This window comes from Terrapene carolina, unplaced genomic scaffold, assembly GCF_002925995.2.
Source record: "Terrapene carolina triunguis isolate 2854851 unplaced genomic scaffold, T_m_triunguis-2.0 Scaffold69, whole genome shotgun sequence".
Taxonomy (NCBI): domain Eukaryota; kingdom Metazoa; phylum Chordata; order Testudines; family Emydidae; genus Terrapene; species Terrapene triunguis.
In genome coordinates this window covers 52,578,901-52,593,715 of record NW_020664420.1, presented here as the reverse complement: position 1 = coordinate 52,593,715, position 14,815 = coordinate 52,578,901, and the positions used below count along the sequence as shown (strand labels likewise).

At 39.9% G+C, this 14,815-nt stretch overlaps 1 protein-coding gene across 3 annotated transcripts in view; it reads left to right on the top strand.

Moving 5' to 3' along the window:
- Positions 1–14,815, top strand: part of TTC37 (tetratricopeptide repeat domain 37) — an 89,544-nt gene that overhangs the window by 27,090 nt on the left and 47,639 nt on the right. For all 3 annotated transcript variants that reach the window (XM_029910902.1, XM_024206841.3, XM_024206849.3), the window contains exons 16-24: positions 1,385–1,509; positions 1,980–2,233; positions 4,923–5,025; positions 10,760–10,936; positions 11,413–11,557; positions 11,713–11,791; positions 11,885–11,946; positions 12,071–12,127; positions 13,193–13,261. In XM_029910902.1, the coding sequence (XP_029766762.1) occupies positions 1,385–1,509; positions 1,980–2,233; positions 4,923–5,025; positions 10,760–10,936; positions 11,413–11,557; positions 11,713–11,791; positions 11,885–11,946; positions 12,071–12,127; positions 13,193–13,261 (1,071 nt within the window). The remainder of the gene's footprint in view (positions 1–1,384; positions 1,510–1,979; positions 2,234–4,922; positions 5,026–10,759; positions 10,937–11,412; positions 11,558–11,712; positions 11,792–11,884; positions 11,947–12,070; positions 12,128–13,192; positions 13,262–14,815) is intronic.

The window sequence follows — 14,815 nt, the reverse complement described above, 5'->3', positions numbered from 1 at the left end:
GGCCTGCTTGACTTCTCCACTTAAAAATATTGATTAAACTTTTTTGGGGGAGAAAATTTGACATAATATTTCTGAGCACCAGAATTAGCATGATTTTGGGGGTGGGACGGTTAATTGGCAAACATGAAAACCTCATGTCAGCCATACAAACTACTCAAACAATCCAAAACATCCTCCCCCAGAATATTTATTTTAGATGAACTTCTTGGCCTACCTGTATCAACTCTTGTAGCCTATTTATAAAAAAAAAAAAAAAGCAAACCCCCACTCTTAATAGTTTCACTAAACAATATGGAAGTCTGGAAGCTTAGTGTTAGGAACTCAGCTATAGAGCCAGTAACTATGGCTTTCAGTAGTTCTGCTCATAGTAGAGAAAATAAAGATCTTTTAATAACGGTGGTAATATTTTTTTCCCCCCAGCACCCAGGAGATGTCATAGTTATCTGCCTGTTCTAGTTGAGGTGGATGAAACTGTTAACAGGGAGAAGTCTGAAAAATAAACTGTCTTTAGAATATATACTAGAGTCAGATTTGGTATGGGACTTCAGTGAACTGCAAAGTCTTTGGAATAACTCATGCTCTTTAAAGATTCTAATGTTCTTATTAAATGCTCAGTTTTCTAATGTACAAAAGCATTACCATCTTATCTGTCACAGATTAATTTAAGCACAGGTTCAAAGTGAGTGTTTAATCTTGTCTTCTAGATCTTTAATGGTTCTCCCCCTCTTTTCTCACCCCCGCAACAACTAGAGGTCAGTTTTCAGGCTAACGCTTCTGATCAGTCAGGACTCATCTGAGATTCAAACAAATCAAATGTAGACTGTAGGGTTTGCATAGCTGCTAGAATTTTCAGTGGAACTTTTGAAGTGACCCATGTTTGTGTAGGTCTACAACAGACAAAAATGGACTAAAAAGCAGCGATGGCTAGCAGAGTCCATGGAGGAAGGAGACAAATTGTTCCTTGCCTCGGTAGTAACCTATTGTGGTAAGGTCAGCTGGTAGAAAGTTTTCTATAATTCTTCTTCCATCTCTTCCCTGCCCCGCCATCCTCTGTCTGCCTTACTTTAAGAGATCTGATAAAAGAGGGGTGAACAAAAGTTTAAGATCAGTCTATGCAAGTCAGTCTCATTATTCCCCTTGTGAAAGAAATAACATAACTAAAACATGTCCCATTCCCAGACAATAGTCCATAACTAATATCTGATATGAGAGTGATTCTGGAGAAATATAGGCTTTTTTGTTTTCCCTGTTAAAGTAACTGACCTGCGCCTCAATACTTGAGTAGTATTTGTTAGACAAATGCAAATCCCAAACAATGATTTGTTCTCTTTATATTGCATGTGCATGTAAATGTATCTAATCTGATATTTTTGGGTTTTATTAGGAGACTGCTCTGGCAATCTTGACTGCAGTAACTGAAAGAGCAAGTGCCGGTACAGCAAAGTGGGCCTGGCTTCGTCGTGGACTTTACTACCTGAGAGCCAGTCAGCACTCCCAAGCAGTGGCTGAGTAAGAGAACTAGTAATTGAGTTAAGCTGTTAGCCCCACAGTGCTAGTCAAATAGTTTAATCTCTAAAATCTATTTATGCCAAAGACAGTGAAAATAACAAAGCAAATCTCCCTATTAAGAGATTTGGCTTATTGCAGTTGATGCTGCAGCAAATGCTATAAAGTCATTTTGTCTACTCTTCTCCTTTTACAGAAAAACTTACCCTTGAGAGCAGTAGTCAGAAATCAGATTTCATTGAGATCATTTATAAAACTTCGTCTCCGTAGGATCTTGAGCCAAAACTTTGAAATTTATTACATTGTATAATGTGCTATAGGAGGCTGAAAATTACATAAGAAAAACCTAAAACTATATAATTTCATATACATTCATTACATTTATGCAAGGCAGAGATTTTGTATTTTAAATTAACTAATGGTCTACCTTATTTGAATTTGGGTAACTTTCTTTTGTTTCCTGACATGTTCAGCTTGCAGGCAGCTCTAAGGGCGGATCCAAAGGACTCCAACTGTTGGGAGTCTCTAGGAGAGGCATACCTGAGCAGAGGTGGATATACAACAGCACTGAAGTCCTTTACAAAGGCCAGTGAGCTGAATCCTGAATCGATATACAGTATTTACAAGGCTGCATCAATTGAGCAGATTCTAGGAAAATATAAAGACGCTATAGCTGAATACCAACAAATCTTAAAGAAGTCAAAAGAATATGTACCTGCTCTCAAAGGTAATAAAGATGGATCGTTAACTTAGTGTAAGATTGAAATTGAAGCACCAAATTCTAGATCAGGAAATGCTTGTACTGTATAGAGAGGAAAAATAACTTTGACCAGCAAGCAGCACTCACTGGGCACTAGCAGACAAAAAGTTAAAATGGTGGATATTCTTGAGCCCTAGCAGATAACCCTAAAAGATTCTCAGTTTGGTAGGAGGGATTAAATCTTAGAATTAAAACTAGGTCTGTCAAGCGATTAAAAAAAATTAATCACGATTAATCGCATGATTAAAAAAATTAATCATGCAATTAAACAATATTAGAATAACATTTATTTAAATATTTTTGGATGTTTTCTACACTTTCAAATATATTGATTTCAATTACAACACAATACAAAGTGTGCAGTGCTCAGTTTATATTTCTTTTTTATTACAAGTATTTGCACTGTAAAAAAACAAAAGAAATTGTAATTTTCAATTCACCTAATAGAAGTACTATAATGCAATCTCTTTCTCATGAAAGTTGAACTTACAAATGTAGAATTATGTACAAAAAATAACTGCATTCAAAAATAAAACAAGGTAAAATTTTAGAGCCTGAAAGTCCACTCAGTCCTACATCTTATTCAGCCAGTCACTCAAAGAAGTTTGTTTACAACATGTGCTGGGTCATCATCCGAGACTGCAATAGCATGAAATATATGGCAGAATGTGGGTAAAACAGAGGAGGAGGCATACAATTCTCCCCCAAGGAGTTTAGTCACAAATTTAATTAACGCATTTTTTTTAACGGGCGTTCTCAGCATGGAAACATGTCCTCTGGAATGGTGACCGAAGCGTGAAGAGACATACGGATGTTTAGCATATATGCCACATAAATACCTTGCAATGCCAGCTACAAAAGTGCCATACAAATGCCTCTTCTCACTTTCTAGTGAGACTGTAAACAAGAAGAGGGCAGCATTATCTCCAGTAAATGTAAACAAATTTGTTTGTCTTAGCGATTGGCTGAACAAGAAGTAGGACTGAGTGGACTTGTAGGCTCTGAAGTTTTACATTGTTTTGTTTTTGAGTGCAGTTATGTAACAACAACAAAAATCTACATTTGTAAATTTCACTTGCACTTTTCTCGACAGATTGCACTCCTGTACTTGTATGAGGTGAATTGAAAAATATTATTTGTTGTTTATCATTTTTACAGTGCAAATATTTGTAATAAAAAATAATATACACTTTGATTTCAATTACAACCCAGAATACAATATATATGAAAATGTAGAAAAACAGCTAAAATAGTTAATACATTTAAATTGGTATTCTATTGTTTAACAGTGGGATTAAAATTGTGATTAATTGCGATTAATTTTTTTGAGTTAATTGCATGAGTTAACTGTGATTAATCGACAGCCCTAATTAAAGCACACCCTTCTCCTCACTTCTTCCCTTCCTCCACCACCACTTGTGTTTAATCCTAGAACAAAAATCACTGCATTGCAAGGAGAGGAGGAAGAGGTGGTTTGTGCCTGGTCTTTTTGCTTTTATATATTAAAACCTGACTCTGTGCTTTTCGTTCAGAAAAAAAAAAATCTTTGTATTTCCTCTGAAAATATGAGGAATTTCAAGCTCTGTTTTGTTTTTTGAGAGCAAGTTGGAGGAGAACTTTGATAGCTGAAATGTGGATTGTGAGGGTTGTTTTTTTTATTGCCCATAAGTGAAAGAGTAGGAATGGCTGGATTCTTAGCAAAAAGACTTCCTCCCAAGTGTTCTAGTTAAATGGACATTTAAAAACAAATCTGAAGTTTTTAAACAGTCTAGTTTTAAACTATTTAGGCTTTGGGTTTTTTTGTGTGTATCTGTAATTCTCCAGTTCATATTCTTCCAGGGCAGGTAACAGCTTACTTTCTAACATGGGCAAGAGGGCCTTCTGTAGCCCTGCAAAGATGAGTGTGTTGTATTATTGCCAGCCTAGCATGCAAATGCCTTACACTCAACTTGGTGCCGTTTCTCATGTAATGCGATAACTTTTGAGCACCATATCCAATCAATTTCAAAATTTCAGGGAATGTTCTGGGCATCAGTGGCTGGAACCCTATAGATTTTAGAGAAAAATCAGAAAACCAAACAGGGGAGACTCAGAGCCCATCTGCTGTTAAGCAGAAGCACAGCTTCAAGCACCTCTGCAGTGGTCTGTAGATCAGACTGGTCCCAGCATAATCATATTCCATTTCATCTTTGCACATCCTCCCATTAGAATTTAATATGATGCCCTGAATGATTTGTCTCCCAGACAATTAGTAATCTTGTGGAGGGGAAGGTGGGAATGGGGGCATGTACACAGCCCCTGCCATGGGATAGCAAATGGGAGGGCGGCACAATCCCTGGCAGGTGGAAATTGAGGACCTTAGAATGGTGGGAGACTAGGGGAAGTTCAAGGAATCCCTGAAATACAGGGATATGGAAGGTACACAGGGACCTTGTGCGGTGGAATGGAGGGATGCAAGGAGCTCCTTCTGTGTGCAGTAAGCTAGGCCTACAGAAGCTACAAAGCATGCTACCCCTTAGTTATCCTTCTTTGACCTGCTGAATGTTCTTTGTGCCATAATATTTGGGTTTTTGAGTTTAACTATATAAAGGAGTTCTTCAAGCTTCTCTTCAAGTCACTCTCCTGCTCTCAGAGTAACCGTTTAATTTCCTTTCAGGTCTGGGTGAGTGCTATCTCATGATGGCACGGGCTGCTCTTGCAGACTATCTTGATGGGAAAGTTCTAGATTACGTAGAACAAGCACTTGAATATTTTACACGGTTAGTACTTCAAGTATGTAAGTCTTAATTAAGATCCTGTGGGATAAAAAAATTCATAGTAAATTAATCTAGCATGAAATTTTATTTTGTATTTTTATGAAATAGCATGAATGATGCATCTTGTATTCAGACCAAATGAAGTGATTAGAAAATTTTAACAATTGATAGGGTTGTTTCTAAATCTGTTCTTGTCATTGTGTGAAGAGACTGATTGATTAAAAAGCAACAATGACATCCTTGCAGAACACTGGGGAGAACTACACCTCTACCCCGATATAATGCTGTCCTCGGGAGCCAAAAAATCTTACCGCATTATAGGTGAAACCGCGTTATATCGAACTTGCTTTCATCTGTCGGAGTGCGCAGCCCCGCCCCCCCGGAGCGCTGCTTTACGGCGTTATATCCGAATTCGTGTTATATCAGGTCGCGTTATATCGGGGTAGAGGTGTATGTGGAAATGTAATCACTACTAAAATTCGGGGTGAGATGGGTTTTTTTTTTTTTTTTTTTTTTGTCCCTTTGTGTGGGCCTACCTCCAATCTTTTTCTATGGTCCTTTCAGTCTTCACTGCTCCAGTACTCCAAACTGAGGGTGGTTTACCTTGTGTAATATACTGTTCAGAGCAGTATTGGTGAAACGTGGTTTTGTCTCTTAAACTTAACAGACTTAAATTTGTCTTTCATTTTAAATCATACATCGTGACTGTAGACTTTTGTCTGAAACAACCCCTCCCTGTTCCCAGGAAAGAATCTGATATGAGGTGGAGCTTCCTGTTAAAAAGAGTGTGAGGGATTATTTGGGATTAGGTTTTTTGGAATAATGGAGGCTTGCATAGCTCTTGTTTTGAAGTTTACTCCCGCAGTGTAGGATTTAAAAATAAAAGCAGCAAGGACATTTAAGTCTCCTGTACATCAACAAACTCCACGTTCCTCATGCTACATCCTCACTTTCTTCTAATTCTGAGGCATACTGGAGGCGACAGCAGAAATTCTTGTGGGAGAGCTAAAATTTTCATCTGTAGTTCATTTTTAATGAAACTAATAAATTACCTACAGATTACTGTTGAAACTACACTTAACCATTTTGTTAAAGACCGTAGCTTAAATCCTGGCCACACTGAGGAAAATGGCAAAACTTCTCACTGAATTCCAGGGGCTAGAATTTCACCTATACACATAACGCAAAAAAAAAAAAAAAAGTTCAGGAGCCCAGGTGACTGTACCTGTGGAAAAAAAAGCTACATTCAAAAGATTAATTAAACTACAATCTTCAATTACTCTTATATACAAGCTGTTGTCTATGGAGTACTTTCTCTTCTTCCTATCGCCATTGCTTATGCTACACTGATTTGTTCCCCCATCTCAGTCAAGATCTCTTGTGGCCCAGGCACATGCAGCCTATGCACATGTCCTATACTAAAGGAGGCCTCATCTGTGTAGTTCCTTGATTGGGCCCATGAGCTACTTCAGGGTTTTAAGGCACTTGCAGCCCCTGTTATTGTGGGGAACAAGAGCCTTGAAAAGCAGGTGCAAAAAGATAAGGTACATAATGAAATGATGGAATATGTGGAGTTTTCTCTCTATTGTAACGAGGGATATAAGTATGAGTGGAACAGAGTGAAGATGTAACTGCTGCAAGTTTGTTCTTCAGATTAGTAAAGTATCAACCCTTTCCTTTCTATATTGTGCTGATTAATCTTTGATTAATAAACAGATTTAGCTTGGTTATGTGACCTTTCACATCATAGTCTAAATTCGAGCCCTAACATCATCAGCTAGAACTTTTAACAGGAAAAGAGCCCACTCCTGTTGCCTTTTCCATCTCTTTATTTATGACCTTAAATTTCTAGATGTCACAACATCTAATCTTGTTTCTTTTCATGAAGCTGACATAGAAGGCTGTTTTTTGGGGGTAGAGGTGATCTCCCAGTAGAAGGGGACTCAGTAAAACATCCCATCTTTGTCTGCCTGCCAGCAGTATATGTCATTCAATAGCAGGGTATATTCTATTCATTTCTAGATGTGGAGATTCATATAGTTATTTGGTATGGTCAGAAGAGGGAAAGAAAAGAGAATGTAGGGCTGTAATTTCTAAAGTGCACTAACTTGTGCATTAATCGGTCTGTGTAGACCCTTCTCGTGCGCGCTAAAGCTTCCCTAGTGCGCTTTAACATGGTACACCTCTACCCCGATATAACGCGACCCGATATAATAGGAATTTGGATATAACGCGGTAAAGCAGTGCTTGGGGGGGGGGGGGGAGGGGGCTGCGCACTCCGGCGGATCAAAGCAATTTCGATATAACGCGGTAAGATTTTTTGCTCCTGAGGACAGCGTTCTATCGAGGTAGAGGTGTAGTGTTTCAGCCAGCACTACATTAACGCACACCTGCAGCGTCTACACAGCCCAACATATTGGGGTGCTTTAGAAATCACACACCCACAGAGTGCATTCCCCCACTATGTAGATAAGCCCTTACTTTAGTAGAGCATAATTCTTTCCTGCTCATACTGGGTCAAAGCAAGACTGCTTTGTAATACAGTCTAAGTCTGTTAGGAGTGGTCTTGAGCTCCTCTTCCTCTAGTTGGATGACTCTTCTGCCTTACCCACGTTCTTCCTGAAGTAGCTATGGGAGTAGACTCCCAGTGTTGTTCTTTGTGTAGGAGGCACTTATGAGGAATTTTCACAAGTTCTTCAGTTTACTCCAGTGACTCTGTCGCTGATAAACTTCACCTGTGGTTTTGCTGCTTTCTAGATGGCAATATATGGTCAATTTACCTCCTCCATATGCCACCTACTGTTTCTTTTCTGTCTCTTCCTTTTTGCACTATAGAAAACAACAATAAATTACATAACCCCAATGTTGTCCCTATGGGTGTTCCATTGTAGGATCCAAATGCTTGTGCACTCTTCGTTGGAGACTTTTATTAGCAGTGTCCGTGGGTCTAAACCTGCACGCTGTGCAATTTGGTGCAGGGGCATATAGGGAAGGTCGGACCCACTGTCGCTCCAATTCCTTCTCAACCGCTGTTGTCTCCAGATGGAGCTCTGTGGTGTCCGCTGCTTCTCTAGAAGTATTTGTACTTGTGTGGGGAGGTTATTATTATTTTTCCTTTTTAGCCATAGTTTTGTGCTTTTGGGAGGGTTCCCCTCTCCCAAGCTTTGTTGTTTGCAGTACTCCCTGTTTGGGTTATGCCGAAGGCCATGAGTTTCAAACCCCATCTGACTTGCCAAAGGCCTTTCCCCCTCAGTGACAGGACTTCAGCTGCCTCAAGTGCTTTGGAGAGTCACACTCCCATCAAAGTGCAAGGTCTGCATGGGGTTCAAAAGCAGATCTTGCAAACTGAGGGAGGATAGATTGAAGCTCTTCTTACTGAAGTGCCCCCTGAAGCCCTCTTTGTCCAAATCTCACCCCGTCATCCTCTGAGGCTGCAACAGTGACTGCCAGAGCTCCAGAGGCAGCTTCAGAAACAGTGCATTCGAAGAAAAGAGCCCCATTTCACAGAGAGACTCTAGAAGAAGGAATAAGTCACTTCTTTGAGCTAGATTCAAGGAAACTTCATGTTCCGTCATGGGTGTTGCTGAGGCTCCTGTGGACTTCAATACTGAAGCATTAATACAGCCCCAAAAGACCTCCTGTTCCAAGAGGTCTTCCAGTAAACAGCAGTGAGAAGTGCCATCCCTGGTAGAGGCAGCAGAGACCTCCAGGCACCGTGATTCCTCTAAGGCTAAGAATTCTGGAAAAGCTATCTCAGACTTCAGGACAGCCACCTTCTCATAGCCATATGGAGCACTCAGACTGGCCTCTGGCTCCCTGAGGGAAAGAGTGTCATTCCCTGGTGTTGCTACACCTGCTGGTGACCAACTCTCTTCACTCTGGAGTGGGATCCTGATCTCCAGTGCCACCTTGACCTCTGGTACTGCTTCCAGTACTGATGATCAGAGCCACTGGACATGGGAGATAATTCCTCAGACACTGAGGATTTTGAGCTCGGCTCTGCCCCACTCCCATATCTTTGGAGATATTTCGTGAGGAGGACGTACCAGAGCCCCGTGGATGCTCCCAGCACTCCTGGTCGGACCACCCTTGCCCTCTCCTAACCTACCACCACAGTGGACCTACTGGAATTTTTGGGCTTCTTATAGGGATCTGTTTTATAGGGTACCCTCTTGTAAGAGACCTTGTTTAGAGAACCCCAGATCCCGCAGAAGCCTCTGGTCCCACAAGTTCAGCCACCAGTACTACTTCTCCCTGTCCAGGAGGAGACTCTGGAATGGGAGGCAGCAGCTGAGGACAATACACCCCCATCATATAAGTAGTAGTCCTCCTCCCCCAATGAGGCAGTGATGCTGCTGCTGCCACCACCATCCTCCTATGCTGACGACTGCAGGGCCTTTCAGGACTAATTAAATGACTGGCTGAATCCCTCCAAATTCCATTGAGGGAAATTCAGGAGACTAAACGTTCTTTGGTGGACATTCTGCATTCCACCCCCCAGGGCAAGGTTGCCTTGCCTGTTAATGAGGCATTATTGTCACCAGCCCATAATGTGTGGGAGATGCTTGCCGCCATCGTGCATACCAGCAAATGGGCAAATAAATATTACATTCCAGCAAGGGAACTGGAATGTTTTTTGCCCCCCTTCATCCCACCCCCAAATCCTTGGTGGTGGATGCAGTTAACAGCAGACACTATCAAGCTCACTCCAGGCCCACCCGCTCAGACAAGGAGTCCAAAAGTTTAGAACTTATTGATTGAAAGAGCTATTTGTCCGTTGCTTTTCAATTTTGGGTGGCAAACTATCAGGTCTTGATAGAATAATAGCTGAAATCATATTTTGCCAAGTTCAATCATCTGTCTCAAGAACCAAGGGAACAATTTCAAGCCCTCATTTCAGAGGGTCAGTTTATAACTAAAACTTCTCTGCAGGCCTTTCTTGATGCTGCTGGCATGGCCTCGTGGTCAGTAGCAACCACGGGTTTGCTGTAATCTTCTGGCCTCCTCAGGGAAAGTTCAGAATACTGTTTTGAAGACCTTCCCTTTTGAAGGACTTAAGCTCTTCAACTGGTGACACTGACACCTTGTCCTACTCCTTCAATCCAGGATGATGCTCTGGTTGCTTGGGATTTATGTACCTGGCACAAAAACATTTCTGCAAATCACAGACAGCTCAACATTTTTGATCCTTTCAGTTCTAAATGTACCAGGCTTTTTCAAGTCCTGTGGAGCCTCCTAGAAAAAGATTCAGACCTCAAAGGAAGGGAGCATCTTCTATGGTAACCTGTCAGTCTTGCACCTTCCTCTAAATGGTTTTGACAGCTTGATTGAGGATCACAAAGCACCCTCTTCACCAGATCTCCTCAGTGGTCCTCTGGCCTTGAGTTGGGCTGCTCTTCAGAGGTTCAGTCCATGCTTTCGAATGGTAGAAAGCAACCCAAAGATACATTGAAGACCAGCTATTCTGGGGAAGCTCAGAATTGAGGTAATTCTTAGTGTTTCCTTGTCATTTGTTACTGCAAACTAGGTACATTCACTTTTTTTAATTGTGATGGATTAGAGAGGAAATGGAAAGTGACAGATTTTAACTTGTTCTTGCTCTAAGTATGTATGTCTTTTTATTTTTTACACGTTATTTGGAGGGCCAGAAAGGAAAGACTTGTATCAAACTTTGTCGCTCAAACAATTCATACCATATCTTAAATAACTTATTTAAATTAATACCTTTATTTTGCAGAGCAACAAAGCATCGTCCTGACGTATCTTGCCTTTGGAAACTACTTGGGGATGCATGTACTATCGTGCATGTCATTTCATCATCCAAAGTGAATGTTAAAGTTCTGGGATCCCTTCTTGGTCAGAATGAAGGCAAACAAATGTTGAAGAAAAGTGAGCTCCTCAGTTTGGGAGGAAGGTAACAATCATTATGAGATGCTTCACCATATAAAGTCTACTAAATCTTAAATGTTCTAGACTAAAAAGATTGGAAGACTAAAAATTTCAAATACTAAATCAATATGCATCCAGCATACATATGTGGAAGTGATATAAATGGAATAAATTGCAGAACTTTGTGATAAATGAATTATGCACCCTTTGACCATCACACCCTTCACTTTGCCCCCAATCAATTTTCTTAGGACTCTTTTTCCCTGGAATTCATAACCTCAGAACAATTTCAGACAGCAGTCTAACTTAAAAACGTTGCCACAGAATACTAGCCTGAATTCAGCATAAAGACTCTGACACTTTTTTCCACACCTGTTTGTTAGTGACCATTTTTGTCTGCCTCTACTTCAAAGCACCTCTGAAGGCAGGCTTCAGTTCAGTGGTTAACTTTTAAGTGGAATGAGTGGAGATAAAACAGTTGTGTGATTCATGTTTCTGTAGGTGTTATGGCAGAGCATTAAAACTGATGTCCTCACCTAACACATGGTGTGATCTTGGAATAAACTACTATCGTCAAGCACAGCACCTAACAGCAGCCGATAGTGACACGAATGAGATCAGTGAACTGTTAGAGAAATCTTTACAGGTATTGCCTGTCTTTCTGCCATCTTCAATGACACTTTTTGAAACACTGTCACTTTCAGGATCACTCTATGCTCAGTGTAACCTAAAACTGTGACAAAACAACAATGGTTAAAATCTAATGTGCTATAACAACTCATTTAATTCTCTTCATTCCAGTGTCTCAAAAAAGCCGTGAGGCTTGATAGTAAAAACCATCTCTATTGGAATGCACTTGGTGTGGTTGCCTGTTGCAGTGGTAAGTCTCTAAAATTCTGTGTAGCTAATTTAGAGCGCAGCTTGGCTGCTTTTGTTTACAAAATTCAGTTGCATCTAATCTCCTGTTTTTCAGGTGTTGGGAATTATGCTCTTGCTCAACATTCATTCATCAAATCTGTTCAAGCTGAACAAATAGTAAGTGCTGTAGGCAGCTACTGTCTGTTTGAAATGGGTACTCAAGATTCTTTTTATGAAGCTGTTTTTGAATACAGTAATAAACTGGCTTTAATTTTTTTATTTAATTATTTGTTTTGTGTAGAATGTTGTTGCCTGGACCAACTTGGGGGTTTTGTACTTAGCAACTGAAAACATTCAGGTAAATATTCCTCCTCCTCAAATGATGGCTTTTTTAAAAGATGTTACTTTAATGCAATTCTAGAATGCTTTTTAACAGCAAAGGGCACCCTCCTGTTTAAGGTAAAAGTATTGCCAGTTTATAAAATTAAATCTGCTGTACCATTAAGCAGTTACAGGCAAAATCACATACTTGAATTGAGGTTTATTAAATACTGTTTGAAACAAGTGATTTCCATTAGGAGAAATAATTAAAGTATTCTGGTAAATAGCACAGGTTTGGGTTTTCAGACAGTTTAATGAAATCAATATTCTACTGTATGCAATTTTAAGGGACAAAAACTGCAATCCAACATACAAATTCTGCTAGCCAAAAATTCAATTGTAGTTTCTGCTCAGGGGAGAGCTAGAATAATAAGAGTGCCTTTAAATGAAAATGAAAATTTATTTAAACTTGTATGAGGAAATTTGACTGGACCAGAGCATAGTTTAGAAAGAGGCAGTCAAAATCCCAGTTGCAGAACTGAAACTGATCACTGGTTTTATTTTTATTTTTTTAAATTTGCGATATGAGAAACTGATTTCTTTAAAAATGGATTAGTAATTACTGAAGCTTTCAAAACTTGTTGCAAAGCTCTTTAATGCTCAGAATCTGATTTTTATGATGGGAATGCTGAGACTACATATAGTTCAAAGCAAAATATGGATTCAAAGAACGAGCACTTCCAGAACTAAGTTAGCTACATTTTTTTTATGAAGGGGAGAAACTTCAGTATTTCTAGCAATTTGCATTTTTTTCCCCACAATAGCAGATATAGCTGTTGACATGGGAGTAGGAGAGGGCCGGGGGGGAGGAGGGAGGTGAGTGTTCCTATAGTTAAAGCATGAGGTGGTACTGAAATACTTTATATGGGTATTATACTCCTGTTCTGTATGCCACATTGAATATTTTTAGTGACTTGATTTTTGTCTCATATAAAGAGTTACAGCATTGTTTCTGTATTTCAATAACTAGAACAGCAGGTTTTTGGCTTATGGTGCCAAATGACTCACTGTAATGTACCGGATCTCTTATGTGCTTTTACAGCAAGCTCATGAAGCCTTCAAGGTAGCTCAGTCCCTTGAGCCATCTTACTTAATGTGCTGGATTGGACAGGTAAGATGTCAATATCTTTCATAGCATGGGTTTCAATAGGTTTTAACAAGGTATATAGAATTTCAGCACCCACACAGCAAAGCACTTCACTGGGATTTAAGCGTGTGCTTAAAATTAAGTCTCCATTTACATTTTTGTATGTGTCTCCTTGAAACAGAAAAAGGCCACGTAGACCTTCCTATTACTCACTTTGGCTTTCTCTAAAGTTTCCACAAAGTTTTCTTGTCCATTATGGGAGCTGTGTTCATTATCAGTTTTTTTCATAACTTATTTTTGTAGCCTGTTACTTACTCTGGAAGGAGCAGTATAGTGAAATTGGCTAATGACTGATGATTATTATTTATATAATGGTTAATGATAGAGTACTGTTTTCAGTGCTGTGAAGCTTTTTTCCCCTGGACATTCTGATCAAAGAAACCTTCTCAAGTATTAAGACACCCTAGCAGCCATATCAAAAGATCATGATCGAGCACTGGTATCCCCCAGTCACCTGCTGAATTGGGAACAGTCAATCCATAATGCTGCTAAACAGAAGTAGTGCTTATGGGTCAAATCCTGCACCCTTTGGTCATACAAATACTGTCATTGATGTCAATGGTACTGCTCCTAAGAACAGTGGGGGAGAAAAAAAAACTTGCTTGTGTAGCATAAAGTTCGGTAATTTAAAGTCAGAAAATGTAAAGTTCTCATAATAGCGGTAGCTCTCCCACATTAAACGTTAATTTGCTACCACTGCATTGTGTATTAAGGTATAAATTTAAGTCTGCATTTGCCATCTTGCAGGAGCAGCGATGGCAAAGAGGACTCTATAGCCATCTGCATGTTACTGTCATGGGGGTGGTTGTGATTGTGATAATTGGGCCTACAAAGGTACCCTAATTGTGAGCTCAACTATAAGAAGTGGGGGGAAGGTCATAAGATGTCATAATAAATGTTGTTGGGGGGGGGGTGTGCAAAGGCAAAACAGAGTGAATTAGTCCAAACAAAAAGGCCTACAGATAGTAGGACTCTGTTGAGATAATGCCTGATTTAAGAAGAAAAAAAAAAAAGTGTAAAACTGGATATCGTTGAACCACAATTGGTGTCAGATATTAGGCCTAGTTGGTGAACAAAACAATAAGAGAATGGGCTGTTGCTCCCATCATTCCCTTTTGTGGTCCATAAAGAAAGACTTTAGGAGAAAAATTGGCTTCACTATTATGGTTGCCACTTGAGATTCCAGGAGTGTGAAAGGAAAGGAGGAATATGTGTGGCCATAGAGACATTCCCAACCCTACTCTCTCTTTGTCCTGTTGTTCCCCTCCCATCACTACAGGTGCCCTCTGTAACCTTTCCTTGCTGCCCTGCTAATCATGCATAAGTGAAACTGAACTGTTGAGAGAAGTGGTAAAGATTTATATTATTGCTGTGTCCCAAAGTCCAGGTCAGGATTGGGGTCCCATTGTGATGGGTGCTATGTAATGAGAATCCTTGCTGTGAAGGACTTGCAATGTAAAAGTTCTTTGTTTCACTCCATAGATACAGTGGAACCTCGCTATAACGCGATCATTGGGG